Source organism: Myotis yumanensis, unplaced genomic scaffold (assembly GCF_028538775.1).
Source record: "Myotis yumanensis isolate MYYU_CA2020_CCGP unplaced genomic scaffold, mMyoYum1.0.hap1 SCAF_6, whole genome shotgun sequence".
NCBI classification, from domain to species: domain Eukaryota; kingdom Metazoa; phylum Chordata; class Mammalia; order Chiroptera; family Vespertilionidae; genus Myotis; species Myotis yumanensis.
In genome coordinates, this window is record NW_027223757.1 from 89101592 (window position 1) to 89124755 (window position 23164).

The window sequence follows — 23164 nt, forward strand, 5'->3', positions numbered from 1 at the left end:
ACCCAGAGGAGCTCAGCAAACCCTGCACAGCTGCCCCCTGGGACCAGGCAGGGGCTCTGCCCTCCTGATGGCCTCCTGACTGGGGAGCAGGGGGCTGCAGGGGCTGGAGACCCCACTGGAGGCCTATCACAGCGCACACGCCACCAGACCGAGGCCTGCACCTCCAGGGGGTGAGGGCGAGTCACCAGACGCCTGCCCCACTGCTGTTCTCCGGCGCCGGCTGGGCCTGCAGAGGACGTCTCCCCTGCGGCCACCTGGACCCAAACAGCCCCCAAACAGGATGAGACCAAGGGAGCCTACGGGGTTGCAGGTGCAAGCTGGGCAGCACTCAGCTGGACGGGTTCCTGGACACCCGGTTTAAGGAAGGAGCCTGGGCCGGGCCAGGGCGGGGCAGGGCTGGTGTGGGACCCGGCTCCCTCGCCTCTGTGAGGACACGGCCTGGGTGGGGTCTGGGTTGAGTAAAGGTCAGGTGAGGCTGGACCCTCAGTGGAGGTGGACGGGTGTTTGTGACCTCTGGCCCGTTACTGTGACCCTTGTCAATTACAAACTAAAACAACAGCTTTGTAACCACCCCCTACTCCCCACCCCCAGTCAAGAAAGGGCACCGTGGGAGTGAAAGGCCACTTTCACCAGGGCTGTGGGAGGGAGCCTTCAAAGGCACCTCTGAGGCCATGGGCAGCAGTGAGCACGCTGGGAGCCTGTGCCGGGGGGGGGGGGGGGGGGGGGGGGGGGGGCCTGTGCCTGGCAGGGCCTGGGGCTGGGGGGGGGGGGGCGCTGTGCCTGGTGGGACCTGGGGCGGGGGCACATCTGGTCAAGGTGCTATTCAAGCTGCCGACTTGAAGCAGGTGCAGTAGTGTTACACAGCCATCTACACACACACTGTTTTCCGTATTCTCAGTGCTTTTTCTGTTCTGTTTCTGATATTAGAACCATGAGCCCATGATGGATGTGGGACTCTTCTCAATTGCTCTTTAAATTGTCACTTTTAAAATCTTATTTAATGACAAATACATTAAAGTGTTTTATTCCTAGAAGATTTGGGAAAAGACATTATTTTCAGCAACAGTGGGATGTTTGTTAGACTGATTCCTTGGCAAAAAAAAAAAGAAAAAAATGACTTTTGAATTGTGCAAAAAAATTGCCCAGTAGTTATGCTGTCGCCCCAATTGCTAAACTGCTGTGCAGACGGCTGCAGCCCAGTCAACTTCACCTTTATTTAATTTAGAAGATAACAGAATTGTAATCACTTATCCTTTTCAGAGACTCGGGGAAAGGAAGGCGCAATGTGTGATAAAGAGCAGAGGGCCCTGGCGCCGCAGCCGCCTGTAACAGGGAGTGTCCCCATCGCGGCTGCAGTTAAGAGTCTCCCTTTGGACAGAAGAGAAAGGGGTCAAAGGGGGAAAGAAAAATTAAATTGGTCTCCTTCCAGGAGTTTTTCCTCATTAGTGTTTGCTTTCCAGGGTTTCCCTGCCTTGCCCTGCCTTTCCCGTGGGTGGCAGGTCCCTTGATGCTGCCGAGGTGGCCAGGGCCCAGCTGCTGCCTGTGACCATGGCCAGGGCCGTGGCCGCAGCCCTGAACGCTGCGCGCTGGCCCTGACACAGCTCCAGCAGCAGCCCTGTGCTCACTAGTGGCCCCAGGAACTGAGGTCAGTGCCTGGTCTGTGCCACCCGGGCTTTGTGCCTAGAATATTAAGTTAGAAGTCCTCAGGGTGCTGGTGTGCGTGCCGGTTTCTGGCAAAGGGGGAGGGTGGTTGAGACAATGCAGGCACCCGAATGCTGCTGCCGCCTCCTGGAGGTGCCCTCACACCTGGTTACAGGTGAGGATCCAGGGGCCCTGGAGGTGGACAGAACGAATGGGAAGGGTGGCGGGAAGGGGCTGGGTGGCGGGAAGAGCAGCCTCCTGTGCCCAGCAGCCTGCAGGTCTGTGGAGGCGAGAGGATGGGTTCTCTGGTTTCCAGCAGCTTGGCTGCAGCGGCTGTGCACTTCCCTGGGGCCTGGGACCCGCCTCTGCAGACAGAGCACCCCACACCCCTTCAGGCAGGACTTTGTGCTGGACTGATGTGGGCTGGGCCCTGTGTCCATTGGGGATGGGGGGGGGTGGGGAGCAGGCACCTGGGGGGCCAGATGAGCCCCCTATACCCTTGTTAGAATAGAACTGGTCTTTTAAGGTGACTCATTAAAAAAATTAAGGTAATGCTCATGGAATAATGTTCTAACCTAGCAGAAGGGGCAAGGGTGACCGACTCTCCCCCCCGCCCCCCCCCTCCCCGGCTCATTCTGAGTCCCTCCGCCCTGGGCCTGTCACTCATCTCCTCTGTGACACTCACCGAGCCGGCTTCTCCCGGACAAGCCGGATGGAGGGGCCCCACCACGCTTAGCTCCTTTTTTAAAAACTGACATTCTCCCCAGAGACCCCCCCTAAGGACTGTCACCCACCTGCAATTTGTGGTACATGTCTGTGCATTTGCCATCTGCATCCTATTTACAGCCCTGAGCCGGGAGGTGAGGAGAAGGCTGGAGGGCGCCTCCTCCCTGGGGCGGCTGGAGGGTGCGGGCTCCTTCCCACCAGAGGGCAGCCCTGAAGGGTGCGGGGGCCTGCGCAGAGCATAACTGCTGCCCTGGAAGGTGTGGAGGAAGGTGGGCAGTAGGTCTGAGAGGCCCTGGGAACCCGGTGGCGTAATAGCTTCTTCCTGCCACATGAGCCCCAGGGTGGACAGAACCAGCCTGTGTGAGGTCACCATGCCTGGCCCTGGGGGCGTGGCCTTGGCATAGGATCCTGGGGGAGGGGGGGGGCATGGTCACAGGGCAGGCTGGTCCATGGCAGCTTGTAGCCCTGGGTTCTGGGTTTACTGCTTGTCCTGCGCCTGACAGAGTTGGGGGGGGCGGGGGGCACAGATGCACCATCACAGACCAGCCCCAAGCCATGGGGTGTGCCTGGCCCTGGTCAGCAGCCCCACCGTCGATGGGACAGGGCACTGATGAGCTCTGAGGAGGTGATGGTGGGGGCAGAGCTGCTGACCAGGGCCTGCCTCTCCCAACCAAGGTCCCAAGGGCGCCCTGGCCCTGGCCCCCCAGCGCCTGCAAAAGTCAGAGGGAAGAGGCCTGGACGGGGATGTGGAGTGACAGGAGCCCCTCAGGGTGACGGGGGCCTTGGCCGTGACGACTCTGGTCACACTGGTGCAAACTGAACTCCCCGAGAACGGGGCCTCCCCTGTCTTGGGGGTCAGTGTGGGGCCTCCGAGATGTGGTGGGGCCAGTGTGCGGGGCCGGGCGGCTCCTCTGGGCGCCCAGGAAGCTCCGGGCAGGTGGGCCATTTGGTACGGGATGGACTTGAGGGCAGGCTGCGGCCCCTCACTTGGTGGAGCAGCCAAAGTGAGCAATTACGCAACCTGCGTTCCAACCATCCCGCGTGGGTGCCTGTAAGAGCGGGCCCCGCTTAGAAATGAAGGGACTTCCTGTGCCGTGACATTCGTGTCCTCACAGCCGCCTGCAGCCCCTCCCTGGGGCAGGTCCCCATCCAGGCTTCCCTCTACCCTCCCGGGCACCAGGGGTGCCTGCCCCTCCCCCTGCCTTCTCTCCCCGTGGTGTGTGGACGGGCGTCAGCCTCCGAGCCAGTGTTGTCCCCTCCGTCCCCTGCAGCCCGCTGACGCAGGCCATGTCACGTCCCTGGGCCGCAGCTCTGCGCTTCCTCCTCAGAGCAGAGGCCTTAGAGCCGCCCGGCTCCCTGCACTGGGGACCCCACCTCCCTCCTCCCTGAGATGCCTCTTCAGTGTGTTTTGGTGGAAGAAACGCCACCGCGAATGCACTGGGCCTCAGCGCCGGCCTGAGCGTGTTACTGCCCGGCTTGCAGCAGGCAGGCTGCCCCCTCCCAGACCTTCTGTTCTGAGCCGCCTGGGCCTCGCAGGGGAGCCGCCCTTTAGCAAGGCCGTTGGGAAACTTGATTCAGGCCTGGTCACGTGCGCTTACCTCCGAGCTTCATGTTGATTGAGGTCTTGAACAAGACAAACCAAATCCAGGGAGCAGCGAGTTCGCCATGCTGCCCCCCCCCGCCCTGTGCTGTCTCCCCCTCCGTCCCCTAGGCTGCCCCACCACTGGGCCCATCACTGGTCTTTCAGCACAGGGCGGGGCACCACCATGCTCTAAGTGCCCTGGACCAGGGCCATCCACGCCCACAGCACAAAGGGCCTGCCTCGAGGCCCTTAGTTCCGAGGGGGTGACGGCACACCCGCCCGTGGGCTCCGTGAGGTGAGGACTAGAAGCCACTCACAGGTCCGGGTGGGCCCTGAGAAGCCTCCCAGAGGTGACAGCTGGGCAAAGCCCGAGGGCAAAGGACCAAACTGGCCCGAGGGGCCTGGAGTGAGAGAACTGGCCCTGCTGTGATGGAGCCAGTGGAAGGGCAGGCGTGTTGGTGAGCGCCCCGGCTGCGAGGACAGTTCCCGCAGGGAGAGCAGGGGCAGCTGAGAGCAGAAGGGGGAGAGCTGGGGGCCGCGTGGACAGGGAGCAGCCGCGGTGGGAGGTGCGGCTGCTGGGCAGGTGGCCGCAGGGTTTGTGGACTCCGAGGGATGGGAGGGCCCGGCCTGGGCAGTCAGCTCCTGACAGGCTGGGCCTGTCACCCCAGGAAGGCCCTGCAGCCGGACCTCAGAGGGACCTGCTCACCAAACACAAAACCCAGCAAGGCCCGAGGGAAAACGACGGGAACTGTGGCGGGGTCACGTTCCCACAGCCCCTGAGCTGGAGGGGCCTGCAGGGGAGCCGTGCCTGGACTGGGGTGTTTGTGAAACCCTCGGGCTTGGCTACATGGGACCAGGAGGCGGCAGGATGCCTGAGGTTTCACTGCAGCTGACGGTGTGACGGCGTTTTCCGAGGGCGGTGCAAGCGCGGGCACCGCCGGGGCAGGTCTGTTTCCACGTTGGAGGTGACGCCAGGGCAGCCGCTGTGAGACCCGCCTGGGGACCTGGTAAGGTGCCACGTGCGTGCGCCCGGCCTGCGGGTGGTGGTTGGGCTGCAGTCCGGTTCCCACAAAGCACCCAGCCTTCGGGGAGCTGAACTACACTGAGAGCAGCTGGAGCCTGGGCGGGGGAAGACCTGGGTCACCTCCCCGGTGGTTATGGAGCCAGGAAGGGATCACTCGGGAAGAGACGGGGCCCAGGCTGAGCCCTGGTGCCCGGTGGAGCCCAAAGGTGAGGAGACAGCGAGGGCTGAGGGACGGGCACCTGGTGGTGACAGCCGAGGAGGAATCGGTTTTCTGGAATTGACCACCTTTGGGACAGCCCCTGAGGCTGGCTGTGAGCTCATGTGTGGGTGCCTGGGGTCCCCACTTTCCTCTCTCCAATGTTCACTCTCCTAACGCGCTGCCCTTTCATGTTGCTGGGTTGGAGCACTCCCTCCATTGCCAAGGCTCCCCCCACGGCCAGCGGTTACCGCACAGTATCTGCGCCAGGACGCGCTTGCCGGGACGTGGGAGGATGAACTCTCCTGCAGTAGCTACGCCTCTGACTGCCCCTCCCCCTACCAGGACCACAAAACTTGCGTATATTCTACTTGTTTCATTTATTTACATTTTAAAGATTTAAAGTCTTGGACTTTGAAGTCAAGGGTGGCAGATGCTAGTTTGGAGGGCAATGGGCAATCTCAATTCCAACTTGTGCAAACGAGGCACAGTGACACCCACTGTCGCTTTCCCCTCCCTCAAAATCATAAGCCAGGACCGAAACGACACGGCTGGAGGAAAAAATCAGAATAAAGAGGAGGGGATGCCAGAGACTCAGGAAGTGGTGGGAGATACGATGGTGGGCTGGATTTGACCTTTACACACACGGGTCTCCACACAGGAATGATCATCCAGGGGCCTCCTCTCTGTAAGGTGGCGCCGTGTGTCCCACGGGGAGGCCTGTGGGTCCTCCTGGCCTCGGGCCAGCTCAGTGGCTCTCAGATTATCTGTACAGAAGCTGCATGGCTCAGCAGACGTGTGGGCTACAAGGCTGGCCTCTGAGCCTCAGTTCTCTTGCCTGTCAAATGGAGCTAACAGTCACTGCTTCACAGGACTGTGAGGATTAGATAAGGCGTCTGGGAACGGCTCCTGGGACAGCGCCTGGCATGAAGAAGGTGTGTGATCACTGCCAGCTAGCCTGATGATCCGCTAACGGCATCCCGCTGGCCTAACGCAGTCTTCAGGCCTTTCCATCTTCATTTTCCTTACTCCAGAAATAGTCCTAAAGCCCCATTTCATCAGGTGCGTTGCGCCAAGCCTGGCTCCTCCACCTGCTGCTCTCCTGCTGGCCGCGCGCGCCCCTCCCCTCTGGAGCACGGCGAGCATCACCTGCGGGCACCTCCCCCAGGGAGGGGTCTCTTCTGGGTGGGCAAACCTTGAGCAGCAGGTGAACCCAATGGGGGCGCTGGGCTTAGGGTGTTGGGTAACAGATCCTGGCTGGTGTGCCCTTTGGTGGGAATGGAAGGACCCTCTTGCTCGGATGCTCCCTGCGTGTGGCGAGCGCCGCTGCCTCCCAGGCTCTCCAGCGGCGGCTCCAAGGCAGCCAGACTCTTTTTTAAGTTGAGATTCACACAACATAAACTCCCCCACTTTAAACGACCAATTCGGTGGCGGTTAGTACCTTTACGATGGAAACCCGTGCTCTGCCCTCCACCCCTGGTGGCGACCCATCTGTTTTCCGTCTGTGAATTTCCCTTTATTTAAATGGAGTTGCATATGTGTGGCCTCCTGTGCCTGGCTTCTCTCACTCGCGCAGCGCTGGGCAGTGCCCATGTGGCCTCCTTTGCCCACGGCGGATGGAGCTGCTGTGGACGTGTGTGCACGTGCGGGAGTCCCTGCTTTCATGTCGGTGTGTACCCGGGAGTGGAATTGCTGGAGGACGCGGTAATTCCGTGTAACTTTCTGAGGGACCAGCAAACCGCCTTCTGCAGTGGCCACACCGTTCCTGTCCCACCAACAGTGCCCGAGGGGTCCGTCTCTAAACGACACCTGTTGTTCCACTTTTTGGTCATCACGGTCCTCGTGGGAGTGACCAGTCAGACCCTCACCTGCCGGCCCCGAGCCCCTGCGGCACAGGTGAGACAGCGGCCCCAGCCCACAGCCAGGAAGCAGCCCTCTCCATGTGCCAGTCTTAGAAGCAAGTCACCAGGCCAGCCGCATTCAGGGGGAGGGGCTCGGGGGTTCAAGGACATGTTTAAAATCACGACAAACCCATGGCACTTCTCATCTGTCCTCAGACCAGTGCTACTCAGCCAGTATGTGACACGACATGGTGCTCACACCATAGTCAGCGCCCCACTTCCTCCACCAAGACTGTCAGCTGACGTAAGCAGGTGCGTAGCCACACAGGTGACCACACGCAGACCCAAGCTCGCGGGGCATGGGGAGGACCTTGGACCCCGCTCCGCAGCACCATGAGCTTAAATGACCATTTCTCATCCCCCTCAACTTGCCTGAAGTTTATACATTTTGGCAGCCCCTCTTTAAGAATGTTTTAAATGACTACAAAATTAGGTTCAAAGGTGAATCTGAAGAATAAGAAATCACAACACATTCCATTTTTAAAAGCTGACAAATGCCCAAACATTAAAAAGCCCAGAACATCCACACTACCAATCCTGTGATGGAGGCAGAGCCGAGTCCGATCTCTCCTCCAGCTCGGCTGATCACAATGTGTTTTGCATTGTTGATACTTCAAAGAAGTTTCTTTCATCTTCACAACTCACTGGCACAGACGTGAATTTTGAGAACCGTTGGGGAAACCGTGACCAAGGTCTTGCTGCCTGAGCTGTGAGAGTCCAGGCACAGCGAGAATTCCTGATCTTGCCCTCTTTGCTGAACAAAGTGGCACGTCTGCGTCGCTGAGCACACCGTTCCCGCAGGCCTGGACGAGGACTATCTCTGGCTCCAGACCTTCCCTGTCTAGACTCCCCCTCCACTCAGCTGTGCCTGGCCAGGCTCTGCAGGACACGCTTGGCTGCAACAGCCTTGGCTCTGCACCTTCAAGTCGCAAGTCCCGGCACAGTGGGCGGCTGGTCTTCCCAGAGGCCACCCTCGCCCAGGATGACCGCCAGTCACCCACTATACAGGGACGGACTGCAACCACACCCACATAACCCACTAATTCCGAATTAACTATCTCCCAACTCAACTCCCCTTGGCCAAATCCCCAAAATGCCCCTGTGGCCTCAGCACCTCCCACAGGAGCGGGAGTGTGGTGGTGGGAAGCTGGAATTGAACGAGGAACCCGGAACCCTTTCCACCAACTGCAGTTAAGTATTCGGTTCCTGCAAACTTATAAACCCTGGGGCCTGCAGGGGTGGGGGAGGCGTCTCGGCGAGGGAGGGGCCTCAGCTAGCATGTCATTTCACTGTGAAGCCACCTCAGCACCCAGCGAACCTGTCACACCGTCTCCAGCTGCCTGCTCCCAGGAGAACAGACCTTCCAAAGCGCTGGCTCCCCCACTCCCCCTCCCTCTGGCGGCCACCTGCCCGCACTGCTCGCCACCCCATCTCGGCACTGTCCCCTCCCTCCTGCATCACCTATTCATCCCTCTCTACTGGGTCACTCAACTGGCGTAACAACGGTAATTTCTCCTTTACTTGAAAATAAGCTCTCACCCCACACCCACTCCACTACTGCCAAAGTTCTCCTGGAAAAGGAGGCCCCTATAGCCAGGCTTCCGGTTCTCCTGCCCAGTGGCCAGTCCCCAGGTGCCCGGTCGCTGAGCAGCATCCCCACAGGTGTCCACGCCCCGCTTCTCCTTGAAACACCCCAGGACTCCGCTCTCTGGGCCGCCTCCTTCCTTGCTGGCAGCTTCCGCCTCCTCTGCAGGCGCCTCGTTTCCCTGGGCCTTGCTCCCTCCCTCCCGTAGCGACCTTAAGCCAGGACCCCTTGCGGAGCTGGAGGGCTGTGTATGGGCGTCTCAGAGTTTCCACCTGCATGTCCAGCCTGCACCTCAGCTTCGTCTGCTCCCACCCAGCCCCAACCACGAGGCCCTTACAGGGACCACCTCCCATCCCAGGTGTTCAGGCCCAAACCCTGGGGTCGCATGTCTCCTCACCCACAGCCACTGTCTGCACTCCTGTCAGCTCTGCCTCGCAGGTCAGCCCACCTCCCTGCCCTGAGCTCTGCCCCCCACCTGCCACTCGAGTTACCCAGTAGCCTCGTCCCTGGGTAACTCTCCTCCTTAAAACCCGTCAGACCACATCCCTCCACAGCGCAAACCCGGGATGGTCCCATCTCACCACTGTCTCAGCGCCTAGAGCGGCAGGTGTGAGCCAGGCTCTGCCCGATGGGCTCCAAGGCCTCCGTCATTCAGGCCTGTCCTGGTCACTGTCCTCCTTTTGGGTCCTGTCTCCCATCCTATCCGGACCCCTGGCTCCTCTGCGGCTGGTGGGCTGGGCCTGCGGACTCCAAAGCCCCCGCCCGGGGGTTGGCACATTCTCACCTCTGACTGGCCTCCTGCTCCAAAGCCTTCCATAGCCCTGCTCCCACCAAGTCCACCCCCTCCAATAGCTCAGGCTCAGCGCCCCGCCCCCAGGAGGGCAGGATGGGGGTGCCAACCAGCCTGCCTCGTAAGTCCATGAACCCAACTGGACATTTTATCACCATCACACGTGATGGTAAGTCCCAGTCCAGGGAGCATCTCATCGCCAGCAGCTTAATCACCCGCGTCTGTGAGACGCCCTTGAGCCCGGGCTGCCTGTCTCCCCTTCCCAGCCAAGCCCAGGTGCAAACGGAGGGTGACCTGTCAGTTTTATTTTGTAGCTCTCTCTTAAAATCCTCACCTGAGGATATGTTTGATTTTGGAGAGAGAGGGAGAGAAACTGATCAGCTGCCTCCCGTATGCACCCTACCAGGGACCGAACCTGCAACCATTGGGGCACAGAATAGGCTCCAACCACGCCACGCGGCCAGGGCTATTTGTGGGCCTTTGCTGAAGCCTGCCGGGGCTCTGGCCGCAGGTCAGCGGGGCCCCCGGGTGGGAGCTCTGGAGCCTGTGGTCACCCACCTGTTGCTCCTGGCTCACTATCCACCCCCAACTCCCTCCAATAATTGCTGGGAAACACCTGCCGTTTACAGACCCAGGGAACAGGCTTTACCCCGTGGAAGGTGAGGGTCTGGGACTGGCCCAGCATGCCCGGCAGGTGGCTTGGGTTTGGGCTGCTGTGAAGATGCACACTGAAGCCCATGTGCACTGACCTCCAGGCCGCCCGAAGGTCTTCCTCAAAAGCACAGAAGGTGCTCAAGGCGTTATCTGCACAGCTAGTCCCAAGATGCACCAATTAAGAAAAGGTCTAGCCCAGTGGTTCTCAACCTTGGCTGCACATTAGAATCACCTGGGAATCTTTTTAAAATCCTGATTCCTGGACCTCATCCTCCGGAAATTCTGTTTCTTTGTTATGGGGTGGGGCCACAGCATTAGTAACAAAGAAACAGAATTTCCAGAGGATGAGGCCCAGAAATCAGGATTTTAAAAAGATTCCCAGGTGATTCTAACGTGCAGCCAAGGTTGAGAACCACTGGTCTAGAGGGAAAAAGTCCTGTGCTGTGTTAAGCCCGCCAACTGCATCTTCCGGCACCCCACTTGGCATGGCGGGGACCTGGACGTGCCCCTGGTTTGGGGGGTGCTGGGGCAGGCTGGTTTCTGAAGACTGTGCCCAGCACCCTGGGAGGGCTGGTCCCTTCTGTCTTTAATCTGAATTTTAACATCAACATCATGCATGTGTACAGTCCTAGGGCAGCACACATACAGCTTGCTTCACTCCCACCCCCCACTCCAAAGAGAGTGAGTGGACTGCCAGCTTTTTCTGCTGCACTTACATGTTTTAAATTCATTTACTGTCTAAAGTTTTACATATGTCTCCTTTTTCCCTGCTTGACATCGCCCCCCCCAGCCATTCCCACCCGGGCAGCCCCCACCGCCCCACTGTCTGTGCTATTGGTTATGCTAATATGCATGCATACAAGTCCTTTGGTTGCTCCCCGCCCCCCCCCCCCCCCCCCCGCCCGCCATTTGTCTCTGGATCTATTCTTGTTCATCAAATTATGTTGATCATTATATCCCACATATGAGTGAGATCATGTGAAATTTATCTTTCTCTGACTGGCTTATTTTGCTTAGCATGATGCTCTCCAGGTCCATCCTTGTGTTGCAAATGGTAAAAGTTCCTTCTTTTTTATAGCAGCATAGTATTCCATTGTGTAGATGTGCCACAGTTTTTTAATCCACTCATTTGCTGATGGGCACTTAGGCTGTTTCCAAGTCTTAGCTATTGTAAATTGTGCTGCTATGAACCATAGGGGTGCCTGGGGTGGGAATGGCTTCGGGGGGGGGGGGGGGGGGAGGGTATCAATTGGGGAAAAAGGAGACATATATAAAACTTTAGACAATAAGTAAATTTAAAAAAAGATGAAGAAGAATTCACATAATATTACTTCATTTATATAAAGTTGAAAAATACCATACACAAAAACAAACTCAAAATGGCTAAAGGACTTAAATGTAAGACGGGAAACCATAAAAATCCTACAAGACTCCATAGGCAGCAAAATAGCAGACATATGTCATACCAGTATCTTTACCGACACGGCTCCTAGGGCAATGGAGACTAAGGAGAAAATAAACAAATGGGACTACATCAAAATAAAAAGCTGCTGCACAGCAAAAGAAACCATCAACTAAACAACAAGAAAGCCCACTGCATGGGAGAACATATTTGCCAATGATATTTCAGATAAGGGTTTAATCTCAAACATTTACAGAGAACTCATACAACTTAACAAAAGGAAGATAAACAATCCAATCCAAAAATGGACAAAGGATCTAATGGACAATAGACACTTTTTGAAAGTGGACATACAGAAGGCCCAGAGACATGAAAGCATGCTCAATGTCACTAATCATCCGAGAGATGCAAATCAAAACAACAATGCGGTACCATCTCACACCTGTCAGAATGGCTATCATCAACAAATCAACAAACGACAAGTGCTGGAGAGGATGTTGAGAAAAAGGAACCCTTCTGCACTGCTGGTGGGAATGCAGACTGGTGCAGCCACTATGGAAGACAGTATGGCGTTTCCTCAAAAAGCTAAAAATGGAACTCCCATTTGACCCAGTGATCCCACTTCTAGGAATATATCCCAAGAAACTAGAAACACCAATCAGAAAGAATATATGCAGCCCAATGTTCATAGCAGCACAATTTACAATAGCTAAGATTTGGAAACAGCCTAAGTGCCCATCAGTAGATGAGTGGATTAAAAAACTGTGGTGCATCGAGACACAGCTGATTCTCACAGCCAGTCGGCCTGGAGGTCAAATCCCTCTAGTATTAACTACAACAATCAAGGCTTAACTACAACAAGACTGTGCACAAAGACCACTAGGTGGTGCACCAAGAAAGCATAAAAAATGCGGAGACAAAGAAACAGGACAAAACTATCAAGGGAGGATATTGAGTTCAGAACCACACTTTTAAGGTCTCTCAAGAACTGTCTAGAAGCTGCTGACAAACTTATTGAGATCTACAAGAAATCTAATGAGACCCTCGATGCTGTGATAAAGAACCAACTAGAAATTAAGCATACACGGACTGAAATAAAGAATATTATACAGACTCCCAACAGCAGACCAGAGGAGCGCAAGAATCAAGTCAAAGATTTGAAATGCGAAGAAGCAAAAAACACCCAACCGGAAAAGCAAAATGAAAAAAGAATCTGAAAATACGAAGATAGTGTAAGGAGCCTCTGAGACAGCTTCAAACGTACCAACATCAGAATTATAGGGCTGCCAGAAGATGAGAGACAACAAGATATTGAAAACCTATTTGAAGAAATAATGGCAGAAAACTTCCCCCACCTGGTGAAAGAAATAGACTTACAGGTCCAGGAAGCACAGAGAACCCCAAACAAAAGCAATCCAAAGAGGACCACACCAAGACATATCATAATTAAAATGCCAAGAGCAAAAGACAAAGAGAGAATCTTAAAACAGCAAGAGAAAGAAAGTCAGTTACCTACAAAGGAGTACCCATATGACTGTCAGCTGATTTCTCAACAGAAACTTTGCAGGCCAGAAGGGAATGGCAAGAAATATTCAAAGTGATGAATGCCAAGAACCTACAACCAAGAGTACTTTATCCAGCAAAGCTATCATTCAGAATTGAAGGTCAGATAAAGAGCTTCACAGATAAGGAAAAGCTAAAGGAGTTCATCACCACCAAACCAGTATTATATGAAATGCTGAAAGGTATCCTTTAAGAAGAGGAAGAAGAAGAAAAAGGTAAAGATACAAATTATGAACAACAAATATGCATCTATCAACAAATGAATCTAAGAATCAAGTGAATAAATAATCTGAGGAACAGAATGAACTGTTGATTATAATAGAATCAGGGACATAGAAAGGGAATGGACTGACTATTCTTGGGGGGGGGGCGGGAAGGGGTGTGGGAGATGCGGGAAGAGACTGGACAAAAATCGTGCACCTATGGATGAGGACAGTGGGTGGGGAGTGAGGGCGGAGGGTGGGGTGGGAGCTGGGAGGAGGGGAGTTATGGGGGGGAAAAAAAGAGGAACAAATGTAAAAATCTGAACAATAAAGATTTAATTAAAAACAAAACAAAACTGTGGTGCATCTACACAATGGAATACTACGCTGCTGTAAAAAAGAAGGAACTCTTATCATTTGCAACAGCATGGGTGGACCTGGAGAGCACTGTGCTGCACTTACCATTTCTAACCTCACACATATGCCCTCTTGAAAGTTACACACGCAACTCCCTCCTGTGGGCCGGACGATGGGAACCTGGCACCCCCTGCACACCCCCTGCAGGCTTCCCAGTCTCCCGAGTCCCAGCACTGACTGCTCCCAGAGCAGCACTCGTCACTGTGTCTGTGTTCACACGATTTGTATTTGATATTGATCACGGCTAAGTCACGCAGGGTCTAGGGTTCCTCTTATTTTTGTTTTGCAATAAATTGTCTATTTCTGTAATTTTCTAAGACTCATATCCGAACCCCATGGTAGAAGGTAAATCAAGTGCAAACACTGACTCACCGGAGCCCCTCCCAGGCCTGGCCTTCCCGCACGCGCCCCCCCTCCCGCCTTTCCCCATCTTTCTCTGGTTTTTCCCCTCTTTCGGAGCCCTCCCTGGGGAAGCTCCGAGGATGGTTGCGAAGGAGGTAAACTCTCTGAGGCCCCGCAGTCTTTCCTCGGGCGTTTCCACTTCTCTGGTGCCTGTCTGGTCCTCCCTTCTCCGAGTGGGAAGCCTCTCAGTTCCCAGTGTGTAGCTGACCCCCACCTTGACGACGGGTCCCACTACAACTGCCGGCTGGGGCTTCCTGTCCCCCTGCTGCCCACTGGAACGCCCCTCCTCTTCCCAAGCCCCAAAGCCGGGGTGCTGACTGGAGGCAAGGCCCCCAGGCCTGGTGCTCTCTGCCCGCCTGTTCACTCCGTGCACCTCGATTTCCTCTGAGGATCCTTCATCATCGTCATGACCACCGTGTGGCCAATATTTCTGCCTTAAAGGTGGTGGGAGGGGTGCCACTCCTCCGCCAAATGTTTTTGAACATCTTCACAAGTGTATCCTCTACACCAGTGATTTTCAACTGTGTGCCACTGAATTTGAAAACATGCAATGCCTGACTCCTGAGGGGCACTGACTCTTTTCCCTTAGATTGCCAAGTAAATGACAACAGCCAACACAGCTGCCTGGTGTGAATAAATACCAATTTTTTTGGTCATATCGGCAAGAAATGTATTTTTGGTGTGCCACAGAATGTTAGTAGTTTATGTGGGCCACGAGAGGAAACGGTTGAAAATCGCTGCTCTACACTAGCGCGTTCACACAGCAAATACATCATCCTGGTCCTCCCTCCAGGGAAGCGCCATTCTTCATCCTCTGGGTCCTTCCTTGGGTGCTGACCCCCTTCCCTGGACCCATGCAAACCCGGGGCCTAGAGCTGGTGCTCACTTCCATCTCCCCAGATGTGCACCTTCCTGCTGACGGCAAAGCTGGCCCAGCAGACACACGTCCTGTGCAGGCCCAGCCTCCCCTGGCGGAACCACCCGCCCACAATTCAGAGGGACTCGGCGCTGCAGGGCTGCGGGAGGGAGACCTTTGACTAGTTTCCTGGTGGTGCCAGGGGCATGGAGGAGAATGGGCGAAACAGAGAAACCTGAACTTTCGTACGACTGGTTTAATTTTTTCAGCAGGAGAAAAAAGAATAAAGTTACAAGAGTCTTTTAATATTTTCACAATGTTAAAACTAAAACCGAGCTCTAGGCTGTGTAAGTAAATCTAGAACACAAAAGGGTTAAATAAGATTTCTCTTTTAAAGATACAAGAATTTAAGCTTTCCTTACATTTAACAAACTTCACAGAACAGATACTGCAGGGAACAAGCGCCCCCCCCGCCCCGCCCCCGCTCTGCCACCAGGAAGTGAGGGCCGAGCCTGTGTGCTGGGCTCCCCATCGCTGCCTCCAAGCAGCAGCCGGTGGGGCCTGAGGAGGGTGGGGGGCTCGGGGGGCCTCTGAGGGATCAGAGCGTGGTGGGGGCCGGGGCGGGCCAGCTCACTGAGGATGGCGGGACTGGCCCGAGGGCCGTGGCTTGACAACAGTGGTAAACGTGGGCAGACCCGGCCCCTCTGCCCTGGGCTGCCCTAGAGCAAGACACCGGTCTGGGTCCTGAAGCAAGAATTAAGGCTGGAGATTTTGCAGCGGATTCCACTCTGGTTGGGGTAGGGTGGGTGGGGTGGGGGGGAGGTTGGGAAGAGCATGATTTCCTATTTCGAATTCTGGACCAAAGAACATTTCCAGTTGCAGGCATTAATTGGCAGACAGAGCTGACCTGCTTGTGGTATGAAAGGCCAAGTTGCTGGGTTAAACTGTTCCAACAGCCTGCGGGTGGACAGATCCAAGCTGCCTCTGCAGGAGCGTTCGGGTCTCACCGCCTGGATGACAGGGGCTCTGGGCCACGCACACCTGCTCGGCTTATCCTGTCTGCCACCCTCCCCCCACCTGGCTGGTATGATTCCTAACGTGGGAAAACAGGCCCACCCCTTCCCCACCCGCCCGAGCTACTGCCCTCCTGTCTGCCCCTGTGACGAGGCACAGGCTGAGCAGGGTGCCCCCACCTGCTGAGCCAATGTCTCCCTCGGAGCCTGGCCACGGCCACGAACCACAGTTGTACACAACACACCGCTGCCCCCGCGGCACACGCTGCCTCCCTCACTAACCCTGCTGTGTGGCAGGTGTGGGCTGTTGTCCCTGGACGACAGGGCTGCAGACGGGGCGAGGCCACCCTCCCCTTGACCCTTGGGGCCAAGCAGGCTCCTGCTGGAAGGGGCAGAGTCTGGGCAGCAGCTTCCCAGGGGCTCCGTGGGCTATGAAACGTCATTTTAAAAAAACCCCAATATGGAACTCTGGCTGCAGAGGCCGATGAGGACCCAGCCTCGCTGCTGCGCTGCAATCAGCCTCATGTGATCAACTGCCAGACCCTGTACTTGGCAGGTGGCAAACCAGAGCCAGGGGGTCGGGCGGCCCCGGCGGCCTCTCGTGCCTGGGGTCCTGTGTAGAAAGGTGGCTCTTGTGGATGGACTAGACTTGAGTGGAGCTAATTTTCAAAGTGAGGTTACTGTTTCTCTTCTCATGTGATGAGTTTTTTCATAACAAGTCAGGTAAAAAATTTTGTGAAGATTTTCGTAAGAACCTGCTCCCCCACCCAATGTGCTCGGTGGGAGAGCGAGGCCACCACCCAGCCGAGCACGTGGCAGATCTCAGCAGCCCCCTGTGGCCAAGGCAGCGTGGCCACCAGGCATCCTGCTGCTGGGACTAAGGACAAGTGAGGAGGTGAAAGGCCGGACATGAACCAGAGTTTTGGCAGAGCCGTGTGCGGTGTGGGGACTGAACACCAGCTTCTACTCCTCGACTAACTCAGAGTCTCCGCCTGGAACCCTTTCCGCTTAAGGCTTTTTGTAAGTTTGACTCCAGCAGTGACAGGTGTGTGTTGTTTTAAATCCACTAGCCATGCTCAAAAAAATATTCTTCATGTTTTAATTTTATACAATGGCTAGCAGGCACCTTAGTAACCAGCCAGAAATCAATTTCAACCACCATCAACCCCTAAACTACAGTACCAGGATGGCTGGCTAAAGAAAGGAAACGGACTGGCTGTGGTCTGACGCGTGCCCAGTGAAGGTGTCTGGCTGACTCTGTCCTAAATAAGGCTAACATCAGTGAACTAAGAACAGCGTCACGGGCGGCCGTGCTGGCCTTCACGAGCACCCCTCCCCAATGCGCTGGCAGGAGCGCCCCACTTTCCGGTCCAGTTTCACCATTTTCATGATGGCTTCCTCTCGGCCTCGGCCCATGTGGTCAAACGTACAGTCATGCTGCTCGGGGAGGCGATGTAACATACAGAACACATAACCTGCAGAAGCAGAAGAAGCAGAGAAAACAGAGGGTTAGGGTGGCTTCCAAATGCCCAAAGCCTGGCTCTCACTCTGTCTGGAGGGCGGGAGGGGCACCTCAGTGGGTGGACGGTCACGGCAGAGGCTCCTGCTGCTAAAGGGTTTATTACAGAGCCCCTGCCCCCCTCAGCTCAGTGTGATGTCCTTAGAGGCCGACTGGGCATTTAATGCTGCTCATGCCTGGATGGACCCTGGAGACAGAACCCAAAGGAGGCTGCTGCTGCGGACACACCTTTCCCTAGGAGAGCAGAGGGCTCCGAGCTCCTTCCCTCCGGCCACCGGGCAGGCAGGGAGCAGAGCCGCCGGCTCAGCATCGTCCCTGGAACATCCACCCAGGACACCAGCATTACTCGGAGGAAGACAGGGAGCAGCCCAAGTGATGATGTTAAATTACATTCTACCTCTGTACAGCTAGGGCTTGGGGGATCGTGGGAGAGCTCAAACCATAACCTGCATGTGAAGGGGGCTCTCAAAGAAAAATGGATTATTTCAGTGCTAGAAAAGGTGTGACATAAAAACAGGACAAAACAGAAATGCTGAGCTCCATCATCTCCAAGGGGCCTGATGCTTCTAAACTCCACTTGGCAGGTAGGAGGCTGAGGTCCCGCACTCAGGCTTGGTCCTCTCTCTGGAGCAGAGAGGTCTGAGGGAGACACTGGTGAAGCTGGTAGAAAAAGGGATGGAGGAGGGGCTGATGCAGTCCCTCTGATGGGGAATAATGAGAAGAGGCTCAGAGGACAGAGGGAACATCCCTGCATCAGAATGTGACCAACCCCTCCCCTCGTCTGATCAACTTCTAGGAAGGCTGGTGGGTACGTGGATGTGCAAGGCGGATAGACACCTGATGCCTCCTGAACCCTCGCTTTGGGGTAAGAGGTGGTGCTGGGAAGCCCCTGCCAGTGCTGGCTGCTCCTCCTCCATCAGCTGTATCTCGCCACACCTCAGGGTCCACGGGCCTACACCAGGTCCACAGGACCAGCCTGGGGGTGCATGTGAACACACCCTAAGCCTCCTTTCCCTGGCCTGGAGCAGCCCCCGCCCCCCCAGCAGCCCTGCCGCCCCAGGGCTCTCCTCACTCTCCAAGCAGCACCTCTGCTCAGACTTCTTTTCTGAAGCCTAGACTGATCCTGATGGCCAGGAAGCCACTCCTTGCAAACTGGGAGCCGTTCATCTCCACACCCTCAATTTCTGTTCTTTTCAGAGACAAGGGGTAGAGGCAGTGATTTCAGAAGAACAGCAGAAGTTGGAGCAAAGACTGAATGGCCAGAATGAACGAAAGTTTCGACAGCCTTAACTTTTAAAAATAAACTTCACCCAGAGAACATTCCTTTGCCCTGAGCTCCTGTGTGCACGGGGCACGGGGCATGGGCCGAGCCTGGACCATCCACTGTGCGAGAAAGCGCATTACTCACGGCTCTCAGGGAGAGCTCGGCCATGTTTCACTCTAAATTGGATTGGGTTTAAGGAAAGGAACAGAGATGAAATTTTGTCTCCTGAGAAGCTGAGCTCCCACTTGGTCCAAAGGCAAAGTGAAGATTAATGAGCTCACGTGTTCTATTTACTGATGAGTTCATTACTCGAAGCTATCGAATACCAGCCGCCTTTCTCCTAAGGATTTCCCAGCAGAAGCGTGGATGGCACCCCCCAACTACCAAGCACAGCAATCTTTGTGCAGCAGAGCCCACCTGATGGGGGGGGAGCAAGTGTGAGCAGGCATTTTATTCCTAGCGTCTACAGTGAGGGGTGGGAGAACCCCTGCTCCCTCCCTTCCCTTTCTTTAAGATATTGGGGTGATGCAGGAGAATGTCCTAGGGCTTATCTCTCCTGATGAATGGTGCTCGTTGAATAAAAGTAGCAGGAAATAGATTGCCCATGAAATTTATGTGGACCTGGTTCAGGCTCACATCTCACGAGGCAGGCTGGAGCGGAGGGAAGACACTCCAGTGTTGTCCTACCCACGCACCCTACAACTCTGCTTAGCTTGCCTTCCAACAGCTAGGGGGCAGCAACTTAGTGGATCTGAGAGCCCCAGGGGTGACAGAAACTTCCACATATTCTCGCTACCTGCCCATGGATTCTCCATCCAGCCCAACACCCCTCATTTCTCTACCAAGTTCTGTGAACCTCTATTAAACACACATTAGCACCTGGCACTGCATTTTTGAAAGGTGAAAACCACGGACCAGCAGCTAAGTTTGGGGGTGGTGCTGGTAAGAGGAGGGTCCACAGCATTGTAACTCACTGGGCAATTTGGAAAGCTGGCTTCCCAAGTGGCCGTGCCGAGGTTACTAGAGGCTTAGTGAAGCTCGGTTCCCGCTCCTGTGAGGATCACTCATCGGGAGGAGGGTGCCCGCTGGAACTTGTCCCAAATGCTGAACAGGTATTACCCACTGACAGCAGCCCATCGACGACGTGCATTGCAGCGTCAGTAGTGGGATACCGGGAGGGTGGGAATGACTCGGGGAGTGGGACGGGCCTTTATCCTCGTTTCCTGGTACCCACAGATCTATTTCCAGAAACCAGTGCTAGTGCCATGGACTTTCGATGACTCTTGGTGGAATTCTGGAGACTGAGCTGGGTATGGGAAGATGCCTGCTCCTAACCTCAGTGATGAGCAGTGAGAGCACAGGGAACTGGCGGCCTCCACCCTGGCCAGGCCGCCCTCCACACCGTTCACCAGAGCCTATGGGGCCTCTCCAGAGAAGGTCAAACAAGGCATGTCCAGAGGCACAAACACACAAGGGACTGAACTGAGCAGCTGCTGTGGCCCAGGCTTTGGTGTCATCACACAATTACTTCCCCTGATTTTAAAGTTACATATCACCTGGCCGGCGTGGCTCAGTGGTTGAATGTCGACTTATGAACCAGGAGGTCACAGTTTGATTCCTGGTCAGGGGATGTGCAGAAGGCAGCTGATCAATAATTCTCTATCATCATTGATGTTTCTCTCTCTCTCTCTCTCCCTCTCCCTTCCTCCCTGAAATCAATGAAAATATATTAAACAAAAAAAGTTATATGTCAACATTGAAGTCACTTACTTATTCACATACACACAACCCATATCTATCACTCCCATTAGGCCCCAGAGTTCAGCTTCATGCACTTTTCAGGACAAGTCAGTATAGTATACTTTTGCTAACGAGAGCTGTACTTTCGTTACCATGCAGTGCTTTGGAGGGATTAGGAGAAATAAAGGGGAGGAGGATATGAGTAAAAGGATGCTGACCCCCACAAGAGAGGAAAACGCCCAATGAAAACGTTTTTGAAGCTATGACCTGCCTGCTAACTGGGGCTGCACCTCAGCCCTTTCCCTGCTGGGCCACAGGGCCCATGTCGTGGAGCCCAGGCGACTGGTCTGCGTGGAGCACTGGCCGCGGGGGAGGCCGCAGGCAGAGCTCCTTCCCAGCTGCCAGAGGTGTTTCTGGTAAATCTGCACAACACACTCAGGAACCTGTGTGGGCATGTCTTTGCTCGCTGGCACGAAAGCAATTTGGGATGAGCCCTTGACTAAACAGGGAGTGAGGGGAGGCCGCAGCTCTGTGAGCATGTCCCACGGCCTCGCACTCCGGGCCCCTATCTGCCTGCCATTACCTGGCACCTGCTGGCCATCGTGGGCGTGGGGAGAGGGACAGGAGGCCAGACCACGGCAGGTGATACCAGGCAGCGCACTGGTGAGCTGGGCTGGAATGCCTCCAGAAGGTCTCCGGCAACTACACTCTCAGAATGAGAGAACCTTCGTTAACTACGGAGGCAGCAACAGGGGAGGGAGAGAATGCCTGTGTAGACAGCCACCGTGGCTGAACCACCAGGGGCTCATCCCAGGGCCCTGCACATACCTGTGGCTGTGGGCGGCAAGAGGTGAGGAGAGATCAGGAGCTTCCCTGACTGTCATCATCAGAGACAGATTATGGCATGAGGCAAAAACACAACCTGACACCTGTCTAACTCTCTGTCCCCAAAGGGTCCTGTGTGAAAGAGAAGCGCATACGCCCTGAACAGAGGCCTGCGGGTGCTCGTGGGAGGACAGGCATTTCAGCGGAGGGTGCCGATGGTACAAGCAAGCGTTCTGGACACGGCCGTCCTGACGCAGACCTGGGGCTGGGACCACCGAGCCATTTGCCACACAAACCTGAAGATGCCCAACGCGATGGCCCTGACACGCATTTCCAGCAGAAAATGGGCCCGAGGCTCATTCTCCCAGGATTCGGAGTTCTGACATGTAGGTTTCTAAAGACGCTCATTTGATGGAAACCAAACTTCTGACCTGACCCTTCAGCTTTTCAAGCGAACACCTAAAAGGCACACAATTCATTCAGATGAGCTCACCCACTGCTAACCCTCACCTCTGCTGACCAGGGTATTCTAAGACGAAGCAATGATGATCAAGAACAATGTGTACAAATGCTGTCATTAGGCAGAGATGGCATACACTCAACACCTTGCTCTCAGTGCTTTGAAAGTTGCTGCGATATTTCTGTTTCACTTACTTGTTTATAAAACCCAGCAGCAATGGCTGCCCCAGAGGAGCACCTAGACAGAGGCCTTGCCCAGGGCCCCAGGAGAGTCTGTGTCCTCCACTGCTCAGTTCTGGCAGGCAGGCCTCGGGGCAGCTGAACCACAGCAGGCCTGTCCTGCAGCTCCCTGCCCTGCCTCGCTGCTCCCTCACCACAGGCCTGGGCAGTGCAGCCCCTACCTTTGGCTGAGACCCTGGGCCCCCAGGCCAGCACTTGCTTCCAAACCCTAAGAATTAAAGGGGTTAGAACGATCTTTCTCTATGGAATTACCTAAGGGAGACAAAGAAAGGGCACCCAGAATTCACATGCAAAGTCTGAGCTCTTGTCATTTTTATTCGATCCCCACCAGACTGAAATATTGCTTTTCAACTTTGTCTTGGAATAAAAAGCACAATTTAAAGTTGACAGAACTGGGTAGCTCTGGACACTTTTGACCTTAATTAAACAACTGTTTCCTTGAAGCTTCCCCCAATTTGGAGGCCCCCCTTTTAGTCAGGGCAGGGACCAGGGACCAGGCAGGCCTCGGCGCCAGTGCTCGGTGTTTTTACCTCACTCTTAAGAAATGTTTTACACTTTCTTGTTCATTTGAATTTCAAATTGTCCAAAGTTCAAGCAGAATCTAAAAATACCAACAAGCTTTGGGGACCCAGGCTCTGTAGACCCACCCACCGGAGTGCAGCCTGAGCTGGCGGCACACACCGTCTGTGCATGGACATGTGGGTCCTGGGGTGCCAGCTGCAGCCCGGCAACGAGGCCCTGATAGGCGTGGCCAGTGAGGAGGAAAATCCGAGGCTGCTCCAACAGGTGCGCATGCGCTCCAGCAAGCAGAGCCTACCCCAGTCCTCCAGAAACGCCCCGAGAGACCTAGGTAAGGACCCCCAAATCTCCACAGGTACCATTTGCTATCTAAAGGGCCCACTTAAAAAATAAATGACAAAGACGCCTGACCCATGTGACTGAAATGACCAGGCAAGCTCATTAGAAGAAAAGAATCACCTTTTCCAGCAAGTTCAGAGTTTCTTAAAGCTCAGGACAGCTCACTGACCTCATAGCTCATTTGTAAGTACCCAGGGGGAACAGCAGGTGGCTACAGGAAAGCTTGCTGGAAAGCACTGGCCATTTATACTCACACCAGCAACAATCCCTGGATTACACCACATCCACTGACCAATGCCCAAGG

The 23164-nt window shown here is 55.2% G+C and overlaps 1 protein-coding gene across 2 annotated transcripts in view; it reads right to left on the bottom strand.

Annotated features, from left to right (window-relative positions):
• Positions 1 to 17040: 17040 nt before the first annotated feature.
• ZFAND3 (zinc finger AN1-type containing 3) overlaps positions 17041 to 23164 on the bottom strand; it is a 337273-nt gene continuing 331149 nt past the window's right edge. For both annotated transcript variants that reach the window (XM_070418650.1, XM_070418649.1), the window contains one exon: positions 17041 to 17430. In XM_070418650.1, the coding sequence (XP_070274751.1) occupies positions 17276 to 17430 (155 nt within the window). In that variant the 3' untranslated portion in view covers positions 17041 to 17275. The remainder of the gene's footprint in view (positions 17431 to 23164) is intronic.